The 14771-nt window shown below is 49.7% G+C and overlaps 1 protein-coding gene across 1 annotated transcript in view; it reads left to right on the forward strand.

Annotated features, from left to right (window-relative positions):
* ppm1e (protein phosphatase, Mg2+/Mn2+ dependent, 1E) overlaps positions 1-14771 on the forward strand; it is a 178939-nt gene that overhangs the window by 141225 nt on the left and 22943 nt on the right. The window contains exon 2 of the mRNA XM_078225908.1: positions 13706-13827. Within this exon, the coding sequence (XP_078082034.1) occupies positions 13706-13827 (122 nt within the window). The remainder of the gene's footprint in view (positions 1-13705; positions 13828-14771) is intronic.

Here is a 14771-nt window from a genome sequence, read left to right on the forward strand (position 1 = left end):
GTCTCGCTGTATTGTCGATCTGCGACTCGCTGTATTATCGATCTGCGTCTCGCTGTATTATCGATCTGTGTCTTGCTGTATTATCCATCTGCGTCTTGCTGTATTATCGATCTGCGCCTCGCTGTATTGTCGATCTGCGACTCGCTGTATTATCGATCTGCGCCTCGCTGTATTGTCGATCTGCGACTCGCTGTATTATCGATCTGCGTCTCGCTGTATTGTCGATCTGCGACTCGCTGTATTATCGATCTGCGTCTCGCTGTATTGTCGATCTGCGACTCGCTGTATTATCGATCTGCGTCTCGCTGTATTATCGATCTGTGTCTTGCTGTATTATCGATCTGCGTCTTGCTGTATTATCGATCTGCGACTCGCTGTATTATCGATCTGTGTCTCGCTGTATTATCGACCTGTGTCTTGCTGTATTATCGATCTGCGTCTTGCTGTATTATCGATCTGCGCCTCGCTGTATTGTCGATCTGCGACTCGCTGTATTATCGATCTGCGCCTCGCTGTATTGTCGATCTGCGACTCGCTGTATTATCGATCTGCGACTCGCTGTATTATCGATCTGTGTCTTGCTGTATTATCGATCTGCGTCTTGCTGTATTATCGATCTGCGTCTCGCTGTATTGTCGATCTGCGACTCGCTGTATTATCGATCTGCGCCTCGCTGTATTGTCGATCTGCGACTCGCTGTATTATCGATCTGCGTCTCGCTGTATTATCGATCTGCGTCTCGCTGTATTATCGATCTGCGTCTCGCTGTATTGTCGATCTGCGACTCGCTGTATTATCGATCTGCGTCTCGCTGTATTGTCGATCTGCGTCTCGCTGTATTATCGATCTGCGACTCGCTGTATTATCGATCTGCGCCTCGCTGTATTGTCGATCTGCGACTCGCTGTATTATCGATCTGCGTCTCGCTGTATTATCGATCTGCGTCTCGCTGTATTATCGATATGTGTCTCGCGGTATTATCGATCTGCGCCTCGCTGTATTATCGATCTGCGCCTCGCTGTATTATCGATCTGCGCCTCGCTGTATTATCGATCTGTGTCTCACTGTATTATCGATCTGCGACTCGCTGTATTGTCGATGCACGTCTCGCTGTATTATCGATCTGCGACTCGCTGTATTGTCGATGCACGTCTCGCTGTCTTATCAATCTGTGTCTCGCTGTATTCATAGAATCATAGAAACCCTACAGTGCAGAAGGAGGCCATTCGGCCCATCGAGTCTGCACCGACCACAATCCCACCCAGGCCCTACCCCCACATATTTACCCGCTAATCCCTCTAACTACACATCTCAGGGACAATTTTTAACCTGGCCAATCAACCTAACCCGCACATCTTTGGACTGTGGGAGGAAACCGGAGCACCCGGAGGAAACCCACGCAGACACGAGGAGAATGTGCAAACTCCACACAGACAGTGACCCGAGCCGGGAATCGAACCCGGGACCCTGGAGCTGTGAAGCAGCAGTGCTAACCACTGTGCTACCGTGCCGCCGTCTCACTGTATTATCGATCTGCGTCTCGCTGTATTATCGATCTGCGCCTCGCTGTAATATCGATTTGTGTCTCGCTGTATTATCGATCTGCACCTCGCTGTATTATCGATCTGTGTCACACTGTATTATCGATCTGCGCCTCGCTGTATTATCGATCCGTGTCTTGCTGTATTCTCGATCTGCGTCTCGCTGTATTATTGATCTTCGCCTCGCTGTATTATCGATCTGCGCCTCGCTATATTATCGATCTGTGTCACACTGTATTATTGATCTGCGCCTCGCTGTATTATCGATCCGTGTCTCGCTGTATTATCGATCTGCGCCTCGCTGTATTATCGATCTGCGCCTCGCTGTATTATCGATCTGTGTCACACTGTATTATCGATCTGCGCCTCGCTGTATTATCGATATGCGTCTCGCTGTATTATCAATCCGCGACTCGCTGTATTATCGATCCACGTCTCGCTGTATTATTGATCTGCCCCTCGCCGTATCATCGATCCGCGTCTCACTGTATTATCGATCTGCGACTCGCTGTATTACCGATCCGTGTCTCGCTGTATTATCGATCTGCGTCTCGCTGTATTATCGATCTGCGCCTCGCTGTAGTGTCGATCTGCGACTCGCTGTATTACCGATCCGTGTCACACTGTATTATTGATCTGCTCTTGCTGTATTAGCGATCTGCGCCTCGCTGCATTATTGATCTGCCCCTCGCTGTATCATCGATCCGTGTCTCGCTGTATTATCGATCTGCGACTCGCTGTATTACTGATCCGTGTCTCGCTGTATTATCGATCTGCGTCTCGCTGTATTGTTGACCTACGTCTCATTGTATTATCGATCTGCGTCTCGCTGTGTTATCGATCCACATCTCGTTGTATTATCGATCCGCGTCTCGCTGTATTGTCGATCTGTGTCTCGCTGTATTATCGATCTGCGCCTCGCTGTATTGTCGATCTGCACCTCGCTGTATTATCGATCTGCGTCTCGCTGTATTATCGATCTGCGTCTTGCTGTATTATCGATCTGCGCCTCGCTGTATTATCATTCCGCAACTCGCTGTATTATCGATCTGCGCCTCGCTGTATTGTCGATCTGCGACTCGCTGTATTATCGATCTGCGTCTCGCTGTATTGTCGATCTGCGACTCGCTGTATTATCGATCTGCGTCTCGCTGTATTATCGATCTGCGTCTCGCTGTATTGTCAATCTGCGTCTCGCTGTATTGTCGATCTGCGACTCGCTGTATTATCGATCTGCGTCTCGCTGTATTATCGATCTGCGACTCGCTGTATTATCGATCTGTGTCGCGCTGTATTATCGATCTGCGCCTCGCTGTATTGTCGATCTGCACCTCGCTGTATTATCGGTCTGCGTCTCGCTGTATTATCGATCTGCGTCTTGCTGTATTATCGATCTGCGCCTCGCTGTATTATCATTCCGCAACTCGCTGTATTATCGATCTGCGCCTCGCTGTATTGTCGATCTGCGACTCGCTGTATTATCGATCTGCGTCTCGCTGTATTGTCGATCTGCGACTCGCTGTATTATCGATCTGCGTCTCGCTGTATTATCGATCTGCGTCTCGCTGTATTGTCGATCTGCGTCTCGCTGTATTGTCGATCTGCGACTCGCTGTATTATCGATCTGTGTCTCGCTGTATTATCGATCTGCGCCTCGCTGTATTGTCGATCTGCACCTCGCTGTATTATCGATCTGCGTCTCGCTGTATTATCGATCTGCGTCTTGCTGTATTATCGATCTGCGCCTCGCTGTATTATCATTCCGCAACTCGCTGTATTATCGATCTGCGCCTCGCTGTATTGTCGATCTGCGACTCGCTGTATTATCGATCTGCGTCTCGCTGTATTGTCGATCTGCGACTCGCTGTATTATCGATCTGCGTCTCGCTGTATTATCGATCTGCGTCTCGCTGTATTGTCGATCTGCGACTCGCTGTATTATCGATCTGCGTCTCGCTGTATTATCGATCTGTGTCTTGCTGTATTATCCATCTGCGTCTTGCTGTATTATCGATCTGCGCCTCGCTGTATTGTCGATCTGCGACTCGCTGTATTATCGATCTGCGCCTCGCTGTATTGTCGATCTGCGACTCGCTGTATTATCGATCTGCGTCTCGCTGTATTGTCGATCTGCGACTCGCTGTATTATCGATCTGCGTCTCGCTGTATTATCGATCTGTGTCTTGCTGTATTATCGATCTGCGTCTTGCTGTATTATCGATCTGCGACTCGCTGTATTATCGATCTGTGTCTCGCTGTATTATCGACCTGTGTCTTGCTGTATTATCGATCTGCGTCTTGCTGTATTATCGATCTGCGCCTCGCTGTATTGTCGATCTGCGACTCGCTGTATTATCGATCTGCGCCTCGCTGTATTGTCGATCTGCGACTCGCTGTATTATCGATCTGCGACTCGCTGTATTATCGATCTGTGTCTTGCTGTATTATCGATCTGCGTCTTGCTGTATTATCGATCTGCGTCTCGCTGTATTGTCGATCTGCGACTCGCTGTATTATCGATCTGCGCCTCGCTGTATTGTCGATCTGCGACTCGCTGTATTATCGATCTGCGTCTCGCTGTATTATCGATCTGCGTCTCGCTGTATTATCGATCTGCGTCTCGCTGTATTGTCGATCTGCGACTCGCTGTATTATCGATCTGCGTCTCGCTGTATTGTCGATCTGCGTCTCGCTGTATTATCGATCTGCGACTCGCTGTATTATCGATCTGCGCCTCGCTGTATTGTCGATCTGCGACTCGCTGTATTATCGATCTGCGTCTCGCTGTATTATCGATCTGCGACTCGCTGTATTATCGATCTGCGTCTCGCTGTATTGTCGATCTGCGACTCGCTGTATTATCGATCTGCGTCTCGCTGTATTGTCGATCTGCGTCTCGCTGTATTATCGATCTGCGACTCGCTGTATTATCGATCTGCGCCTCGCTGTATTGTCGATCTGCGACTCGCTGTATTATCGATCTGCGACTCGCTGTATTATCGATCTGCGTCTCGCTGTATTATCGATCTGCGACTAGCTGTATTATCGATCTGTGTCTTGCTGTATTATCGATCTGCGTCTCGCTATATCATCGATCTGCGACTCGCAGTATTATCGATCTGCGTCTCGCTGTATTATCGATCTGCGCCTCGCTGTATCGTCGATCTGCGACTCGCAGTATTATCGATCTGCGTCTCGCTGTATTATCGATCTGCGTCTCGCTATATCATCGATCTGCGACTCGCAGTATTATCGATCTGCGTCTCGCTGTATTATCGATCTGCGTCTCACTGTATTATCGATCTGCGTCTCGCTGTATTATCGATCTGTGTCTCGCTGTATTATCGATCTGCGTCTCGCTGTATTATCGATCTGCGCCTCGCTGTATCGTCGATCTGCGACTCGCTGTATTATCGATCTGCGTCTTGCTGTATTATCGATCTGCGTCTTGCTGTATTATCGATCTGCGTCTCGCTATATCATCGATCTGCGACTCGCAGTATTATCGATCTGCGCCTCGCTGTATTATCGATCTGCGCCTCGCTGTATTATCGATCTGCGTCTCGCTATATCATCGATCTGCGACTCGCAGTATTATCGATCTGCGCCTCGCTGTATTATCGATCTGCGCCTCGCTGTATTATCGATCTGCGTCTCGCTATATCATCGCTCTGCGACTCGCAGTATTATCGATCTGCGCCTCGCTGTATTATCGATCTGCGCCTCGCTGTGTTATCGATCTGCGTCTCGCTATATCATCGATCTGCGACTCGCAGTATTATCGATCTGCGCCTCGCTGTATTATCGGTCTGCGTCTCGCTGTATTATCGATCTGTGCCTCGCTGTATTATCGATCTGCGTCTCGCTATATCATCGATCTGCGACTCGCAGTATTATCAATCTGCGTCTTGCTGTATTATCGATCTGCGTCTCGCTCTATTATCGATCTGCGTCTCGCTGTATTATCGATCTGCGTCTCGCTGTATTATCGATCTGCGCATCGCTGTATTATCGATCTGTGTCTCGCTGTATTATTGATCTGCGCATCGCTGTATTATCGATCTGTGTCTCGCTGTATTATCGATCTGCGTCTCGCTGTATCATCGATCTGCGTCTCGCTGTATTACCGATCTGCGCATCGCTGTATTATCGATCTGTGTCTCGCTGTATTATTGATCTGCGCATCGCTGTATTATCGATCTGTGTCTCGCTGTATTATCGATCTGCGTCTCGCTCTATTATCGATCTGCGTCTCGCTGTATTATCGATCTGCGTCTCGCTGTATTATCGATCTGCGCATCGCTGTATTATCGATCTGTGTCTCGCTGTATTATTGATCTGCGTCTCGCTGTATCATCGATCTGCGTCTCGCTGTATTATCGATCTGCGTCTCGCTGTATTTTCGATCCGTGTCTCGCTGTATTATCGATGTGCGCCTCGCTGTATTATCGATTTGTGTCTCGCTGTATTATCGATCCGCGCCTCACTGTATTATCGATCGGCGCCTCGCTGTATTATCGATCTGCGCCTCACTGTATCCTCCATCCGTGTCTCACTGTATTATCGATCTGCGTCTTGCTGTATTATCGATCTGCGTCTCGCTGTATTATTGATCTTCGCCTCGCTGTATTATCGATCTGTGTCTCGCTGTATTATCGATCTGCGCCTCGCTGTATTATCGATCTGCGTCTTGCTGTATTATCGATCTGCGTCTCGCTGTATTATCGATCTTCGCCTCGCTGTATTATCGATCTGTGTCTCGCTGTATTATCGATCTGCGCCTCGCTGTATTATCGATCTGCGTCTTGCTGTATTATCGATCTGCGTCTCGCTGTATTATCGATCTTCGCCTCGCTGTATTATCGATCTGTGTCTCGCTGTATTATCGATCTGCGCCTCGCTGTATTATCGATCTGCGTCTCGCTGTATTATCGATCTGCGTCTCGCTGTATTATCGATCTGCGTCTCGCTGTATTATCGATCTGCGCCTCGCTGTATTATCGATGTGCGCCTCGCTGTATTATCGATTTGTGTCTCGCTGTATTATCGATCCGCGCCTCGCTGTATTATCGATCGGCGCCTCGCTGTATTATCGATCTGCGCCTCGCTGTATCCTCGATCCGTGTCTCACTGTATTATCGATCTGCGTCTCGCTGTATTATCGATCTGCGTCTCACTGTATTATCGTTCTGCGCCTCGCTGTATTATCGATCTGCGTATCGCTGTATTATCGATCTGCGTCTCGCTGTATTATCGATCTGCGTCTCGCTGTATTATCGATCTGCGCCTCGCTGTATTATCGATGTGCGCCTCGCTGTATTATCGATTTGTGTCTCGCTGTATTATCGATCCGCGCCTCGCTGTATTATCGATCGGCGCCTCGCTGTATTATCGATCTGCGCCTCGCTGTATTATCGATCTGCGCCTCGCTGTATCCTCGATCCGTGTCTCACTGTATTATCGATCTGCGTCTCGCTGTATTATCGATCTGTGTCTCGCTGTATTATCGATCTGCGTCTCGCTGTATCATCGATCTGCGTCTCGCTGTATTATCGATCTGCGTCTCGCTGTATTATCGATCTGCGTCTCGCTGTATTATCGATCTGCGTCTCGCTGTATTGTCGATCTGCAACTCGCTGTATTGTCGATCTGCGTCTCACTGTATAGCCAATCTGCAACTCGCTGTATTATCGATCTGCATCTCGCTGTATTGTCGATCTGCGTCTCGCTGTATTATCGATCTGCGTCTCGCTGTATTGTCGATCCGCAAATCGCTGTATTGTCGATCTGCAACTCGCTGTATTATCGATCTGCGTCTCGCTGTATTGTCGATCTGCAACTCGCTGTATTATCGATCTGCGTCTCGCTGTATTATCGATCTGCGTCTCGCTGTATTATCGATCTGCGTCTCGCTGTATTGTCGATCTGCGTCTCGCTGTATTATCGATCTGCGTCTCGCTGTATTGTCGATCTGCAACTCGCTGTATTGTCGATCTGCAACTCGCTGTATTATCGATCTGCATCTCACTGTATAGCCAATCTGCAACTCGCTGTATTATCGATCTGCGTCTCGCTGTATTATCGATCTGCGTCTCGCGGTTTTATCGATCTGCGTCTCGCTGTATTATCGATCTGCGCCTCGCTGTATTATCGATCTGCGCCTCGCTTTATCATCGATCTGCGCCTCGCTGTATTATCGATCTGTGTCTCGCTGTATTATCGATCTGCGCCTCGCTTTATCATCGATCTGCGCCTCGCTGTATTATCGATCTGTGTCTTGCTGTATTATCGATCTACGACTCGCTTTATCATCGATCTGCGCCTCGCTGTATTATCGATCTGCGCCTCGCTTTATCATCGATCTGCGCCAAGCTGTATTATCGATCTGTGTCTCGCTGTATTATCGATCTGTGTCTCGCTGTATTATCGATCTGCGACTGGCTGTATTATTGATCTGTGTCTCGCTGTATTATCGATCTGCGACTCACTGTATTATCGATCAGTGAGTCGCTGTATTATCGGTCTGCGACTCGCTTTATCATCGATCTGCGTCTCGCTGTATTATCGATCTGCGTCTCGCTGTATTATCGATCTGTGTCTCGCTGTATTATCGATCTGTGTCTCGCTGTATTATCGATCTGCGACTCGCTGTATTATCGATCTGTGTCTCGCTGTATTATCGATCTGCGACTCACTGTATTATCGATCTGTGTTTCGCTGTATTATCGATCTGTGAGTCGCTGTATTATCGATCTGTGAGTCGCTGTATTCTCGATCTGCGTCGCGCTGTATTATTGATCTGTGCCTCGCTGTATTATCGATCACAAGGGAAGCAGCAATCTGATTGTGGAAAATGAGATCGCACTGCCCCAGAAACTCAACACAGCCCCAGAAACCCAACACAGCCCCAGAAACTCAACACAGCCCCAGGGACTCAACACAGTCCCAGAAACTCAACACAGGACAAGAAACTCAACACAGCCCCAGGAATTCAACACAGCCCCAGAAACCCAACACAGCCCCAGAAACTCAACACAGCCCCAGGGACTCAACACAGTCCCAGATACTCCACACAGTCCCAGAAACTCAACACAGCCCCAGAAACTCAACACAGCCCCAGGAACTCAACACAGCCCCAGGAACTCAACACAGCCCCAGAAACTCAACACAGTCCCAGGGACTCAACACAGTCCCAGATACTCCACACAGTCCCAGAAACTCAACACAGCCCCAGAAACTCAACACAGCCCCAGGAACTCAACACAGCCCCAGGAACTCAACACAGCCCCAGGAACTCAACACAGCCCCAGAAACTCAACACAGCCCCAGAAACTCAACACAGTCCCAGGGACTCAACACAGTCCCAGGAACTCAACACAGCCCCAGGAATTCAACACAGCCCCTGAAACCCAACACAGCCCCAGAAACTCAACACAGCCCCAGGGACTCAACACAGTCCCAGATATTCCACACAGTCCCAGGAACTCAACACAGTCCCAGGAACTCAACACAGTCCCAGTGACTCAACACAGTCCCAGGAACTCAACACAGTCCCAGGGACTCAACACAGTCCCAGGAACTCAACACAGTCCCAGTGACTCAACACAGTCCCAGGGACTCAACACAGTCCCAGGGACTCAACACAGTCCCAGGGACTCAACACAGTCCCAGATACTCCACACAGTCCCAGATACTCCACACAGTCCCAGGAACTCAACACAGTCCCAGGAACTCAACACAGTCCCAGGAACTCAACACAGTCCCAGGGACTCAACACAGTCCCAGGGACTCAACACAGCCCCAGGATCTCAATACAGCCCCAGGAACCCAACACAGTCCCAGAAACTCAACACAGTCCCAGGAACTCAACACAGTCCCAGATACTCAACACAGTCCCAGATATTCCACACAGTCCCAGGAATTCAACACAGTCCCAGGGACTCAACACAGTCCCAGGGATTCAACACAGTGCCAGATACTCCACACAGTCCCAGGAACTCAACACAGTCCCAGGGACTCAACACAGTCCCAGGAACTCAACACAGTCCCAGGAACTCAACACAGTCCCAGGGACTCAACACAGTCCCAGGGACTCAACACAGCCCCAGGATCTCAATACAGCCCCAGGAACCCAACACAGTCCCAGAAACTCAACACAGTCCCAGGAACTCAACACAGTCCCAGATACTCAACACAGTCCCAGATATTCCACACAGTCCCAGGAATTCAACACAGTCCCAGGGACTCAACACAGTCCCAGGGATTCAACACAGTGCCAGATACTCCACACAGTCCCAGGAACTCAACACAGTCCCAGGGACTCAACACAGTCCCAGGGACTCAACACAGTCCCAGATACTCCACACAGTCCCAGGAATTCAACACAGTCCCAGAAACTCAACACAGTCCCAGAAACTCAACACAGTCCCAGGAACTCAACACAGTCCCAGGAACTCAACACAGTTCCAGGAACTCAACACAGCCCCAGGATCTCAATACAGCCCCAGGAACCCAACACAGTCCCAGATACTCAACACAGTCCCAGATACTCAACACAGTCCCAGATACTCAACACAGTACCACGAGCTCAACACAGCCCCAGGAATTCAACACAGCCCCAGAAACTCAACACAGCCCCAGAAACATCAACAAAGCCCCAGGAACTCAACACAGCCCCAGAAACTCAACACAGCCCCAGAAACTCAACACAGCCCCAGAAACTCAACACAGCCCCAGAAACTCAACACAGCCCCAGAAACTCAACTCAGCCCCAGAAACGCAACACTGTCCCAGATACTCAACACAGTCCCAGGGACTCAACACAGTCCCAGATACTCCACACAGTCCCAGAAACTCAACACAGCCCCAGGGACTCAACACAGTCCCAGAAACCCAATACAATCCCAGATACTCTAACACTGCCCGAACCCTAAACCACGCAGACTGACACTGATCTCTGTGAGCCTCAGTATGAGGGTAGATCTCAGTCAAGGGGAGATACTGAGTAGAGGGAGAGAGAGAGAGTGTGTGAGAGAGAGAGGGAAAGAGGGAGGGAGAGGGAGAGAGAGCGAGGGAGAGGGATGGGCAAACATGGAGGGGTGTCCCGATGCCCATGGGGGCGGGGTGGAGGCAGGAAGTAGGGGTTCTCCGGCACTGTGAGATTGGGGCACCTTTCGAAACGTTGCCCAATCGCTTTGCAGCCAGGTTCACCCGCGTGTTTAGGCCCCACTCCTGCCAGAACCAGTGCATAGCTCACCACTCTCCCAAAATACCACTCGGTTTGGGACGATTGTGGTCCGGACTGTGCTGGACAGAATGGCACGGATCATTCCGGTATTCTCACCGTGACAGCACTTTGTCATTTTTTGGGAAAATCGTGGTCAATGGGCCACCCGTTTCAGACAGAGATGAGGGAAGAATATTCCTCTCACAGGGTTATGGGTCTTTGGAATTCTCTTCCTGTAAAGGCAGTGGAAGCGGAATCCCCAGATACCAGTGAGAGAGATACGTGATAAGCCAGGAGGTGAAAGGTTATCCGGAGTGGCTGGGAATGTGAAGTTCAGGTTAACGTTAGATCAGCTGGGATCTGATAGAATATTGCAACAGACCCAAGGGGCTGAGTGGCCTCAGCTCTTAATTCATATTGTTTTTTGGAGTTTAGGAGGAATCAGGTTAAATATAAAGGCATTTGCATTCACCCCCCTCTGTCTGAATAGGGGAGATGGGGGGGGGGGGTGAAGGGGGGAGTTGGGGGGTAAGGGAGGAGTTGGGGGTGAAGGGGAGTTGGGGAGTGAGGGATGAATTGGTGGGTGAGTTAGGGAGGGAGTTGGCGTGTGAAGGGGAGTTGGGGAGAGTTGGGGGGTTGAGGGGGAGTTGGGGGTGAGTTGGGGAATGTATTAAGGGGAGTTGGGGGGTGAGTTAGTGGGGAGTTGGTGGGTGAAGGGGAGTCGGGGGGGGTGAGGGGGAGTTTTGGGGATGTGGTGGAGAGTTGGGGGGTGAGTTAGGGGGGAGTTGGTGGGTGAGTTGGGGGTGAGGTTGGGGGGTGAATTAGGGGGGTGGGTTAGAGGGGAGTTGCAGCCAGAGGCTAGAACTTGCCCATTCTGGGAATAGCTGCTGGATCAGAATGAGCTGATCCGCAGTTTGTTGGAATGTTTGAAAGGCTGAGAGAAGTCGGATCAAATCCACAGGAAGGGAGAACGCGGAGAATTTAATTGCTGAACTCCTTGTCTTGGAGCCTGCTTGTTATTCCCATTCAGATCACTGAACCTCCCCCCTCCCCACCCCCCCTCCCCCATCCCTCGGGGTGTGTTGATGCCCCGATTTGTTCAGTCACTCACTGGTTTTGTTTGGTGTTCACTCAGGATCCAAACTCCCCAACATCCGTCTGTGCTGAGGACAGATTGAGATGAGGGTACACAGAGAGAGAGGCTCAGTTCTGATCCTCTCTGTCTCAGCTGTTACATTGGCCCAGTTATCACTCTGTATCAGATTGACGCTCGGGGCTGTTGTAGACTCAGTGATACGGGGAGACTGCGGTTAACCAGACTGAAAACCAAACGGGAAGAAAATAAACTGTTCGTTCACATAAATATCAAGCCAGACCAACTCTCGAAACATCTGCACAAAATCAACGCTGACACTCCAGTGCTGAGGGAGTGCAGCCCTGTTGGAGGTGCAGACATTAAACCGAGACCCCATTTGTCCTCTCAGATTAGATATGAAGGATTCTGGGCGGAATTTTACCGCCCGAGGTTCGTGCGATCCCACCCGAGACTAACGGAGAATGCCGTTCTCCGAATCCCGCTCGCCCCCTGGATTGGGGCAGGCTTGCCAGTAAAATTCATGTCTCTGTGTCACTATTTTGAGAAGTGTAGAGTTCTCCCTGTCATCCTGACCGATATTTAACCCTCCACCAAAGCAGATTATCTGATCATTATCGCTTTGATTCTTGTGGGGGCTTGCTGCGTGTAAACTGGTTGCCATGTTTCCTACACGAAAAAAAAAGTACTTCATACTTTGTGATTTTCTGAGTTTGCGATAGGCACTATATAAATGCAAGTCTAAAGGACCACCAGTGATCACAAATGAGAATTGTTCTTGGTTTTTACTGGGTTAAAGTAAAAAGTTTATTTATTAGTGTCACAAGTAAGGTTTACATTAACACTGCAATGAAGTTACTGCGAAAATCCCCGAGTCGCCACACTCCGGCGCCTGAACGGGTCGATGTACCTAATCAGGAGAGTGGGAGTAGTGAGAGACAGAGATTGAAAAACCCTCAAACTGATCCAACTGAGTGCGGTGAACTTGGAGATTATCTTAGTTTCTGAGGAAGTTACACTGTTATAAGACCATAAGATATAGGAGCAGAATTAGGCCACTCGGCCCATCGAGTCTGCTCCGCCATTCAATCATGGCTGATATTTTTCTCATCCCCATTCTCCTGCCTTTTCCCCATAACCCCTGATCCCCTCATTAATCAAGAACCTATCTATCTCTGTCTTAAAGACACTCAATGACCCGGCCTCCACAGCCTTCTGCGGCAAAGAGTTCCACAGATTCACCGCTCTCTGGCTGAAGAAATTCCTCCTCATCTCTATTTTAAAGGATCATCCCTTTAGCCTGAGGTTGTGCCCTCTGGTTCTAGTTTTTCCTATTAGTGGAAACATCCTCTTCACATCCACTCTATCCAGGCCTCGCAGTATCCTGTAAGTTATGGACTCAAACAATTGGCAGGAAAAGACTAGATGCCCAACATCTAATCTTGGCAGCACCGTGATGAGATGCCCCCCTCCTCCCACCCCGACCCCGCTCTCTCTGTGTAGTCTGGAGAAGGAAAAGCATCCCAGGACTGACAAAGGGAAAATGCATCTTGTTCAATTCTCTCTGACTTCCCTCAGATACATGAAATCAGCCTTGGGAGTTCACCCTGAATCTGCGTGTGTGAACTTCCAAATTAAACACATCCACTTGCCTTTCGTAGATTGCTTCTGTTAAGTTGTGTTTGTATTTTTACACCAGATAAATACACTCACCCTTTCCCTCGTGTTGACCTTCTCCAGATGCTGATTGGCTCCAGATGTTTTTTCTTGGCAGCAAGCTGGCGTTCGCTATGGTGACAGAAGTTGCCTATCACCATCATCATCTTTCTGTCTTTTCTCTTTCAGTAATGCCCCCTTCTCATTGGCTGCGGCATTGGCAAGGGCGACAACAAACGAAATCCTTCAGAGTGACCTCTCCGTTCTCCACTATGTGCCGAAGCTTCTGGATGGGACTGATGGGATCACCCGTAAGTTTTTTCTATTTGTTCCTGGGATGTGAGTGTCATTGGCCAGGCCAGCGTTTACTGCCCATTCCTAATTCCCTTGAGAAGGTGGTGGTGGGCCGCCTTCTTGAATCGCTGCAGTCCCTGAAGTGTAGGTACACCCACCATGCTGTTAGGGAGGGAGTTCCAGGATTTTGACCTGGGTGACAGTGAAGGAATGGCCGATATATTTCCAAGTCGGGATGGTGAGTGGCTTGGAGGGGAACTTGCAGGTGGTGGCGTTCCCAGGTATCTGCTGCCCTTGTGGTAGGCACGGTAGCACTGTGGTTAGCACTGCTGCTTCACAGCTCCAGGGTCCCGGGTTCGATTCCCGGCTCGGGTCACTGTCTGTGTGGAGTTTGCACATTCTCCTCGTGTCTGCGTGGGTTTCCTCCGGGTGCTCCGGTTTCCTCCCACAGTCCAAAGATGTGCGGGTTAGGTTGATTGGCCAGGTTAAAAATTGTCCCTGAGATGCGTAGTTAGAGGGATTAGCGGGTAAATATGTGGGGGTAGGGCCTGGGTGGGATTGTGGTCGGTGCAGACTCGATGGGCCGAATGGCCTCCTTCTGCACTGTAGGGTTTCTATGATTTCTTGTCCTTCTAGATGGTAGTGGTTACAGGTTTGGAAGGTGCTGCCTAAGGAGCCTTGGTGAGTTAATACAGTAAATCTTGTAGATGGTACACACTGTGCGTCAGTGGTGGAGGGGGTGAATGTTTGTGGATGGGGTGCCAATCAAACGGTTGCTGTATCCTGGATGGTGTCGAGCTTCCTGAGTGTTATTGGAGCTGCACCTGTCCAGGCAAGGAGAGAATATTCTGTTAGAGACGGTGAAAATGCAGCAGCTGTGGGGAGGAGATGTAAAGAATAGAATTGCATCACTAAACCTCTCCCCCTCCTCCTCTTTTAAGACACTGCCTGAAACTTAACT

This window comes from Mustelus asterias, chromosome 12, assembly GCF_964213995.1.
Source record: "Mustelus asterias chromosome 12, sMusAst1.hap1.1, whole genome shotgun sequence".
Classification (NCBI taxonomy): domain Eukaryota; kingdom Metazoa; phylum Chordata; class Chondrichthyes; order Carcharhiniformes; family Triakidae; genus Mustelus; species Mustelus asterias.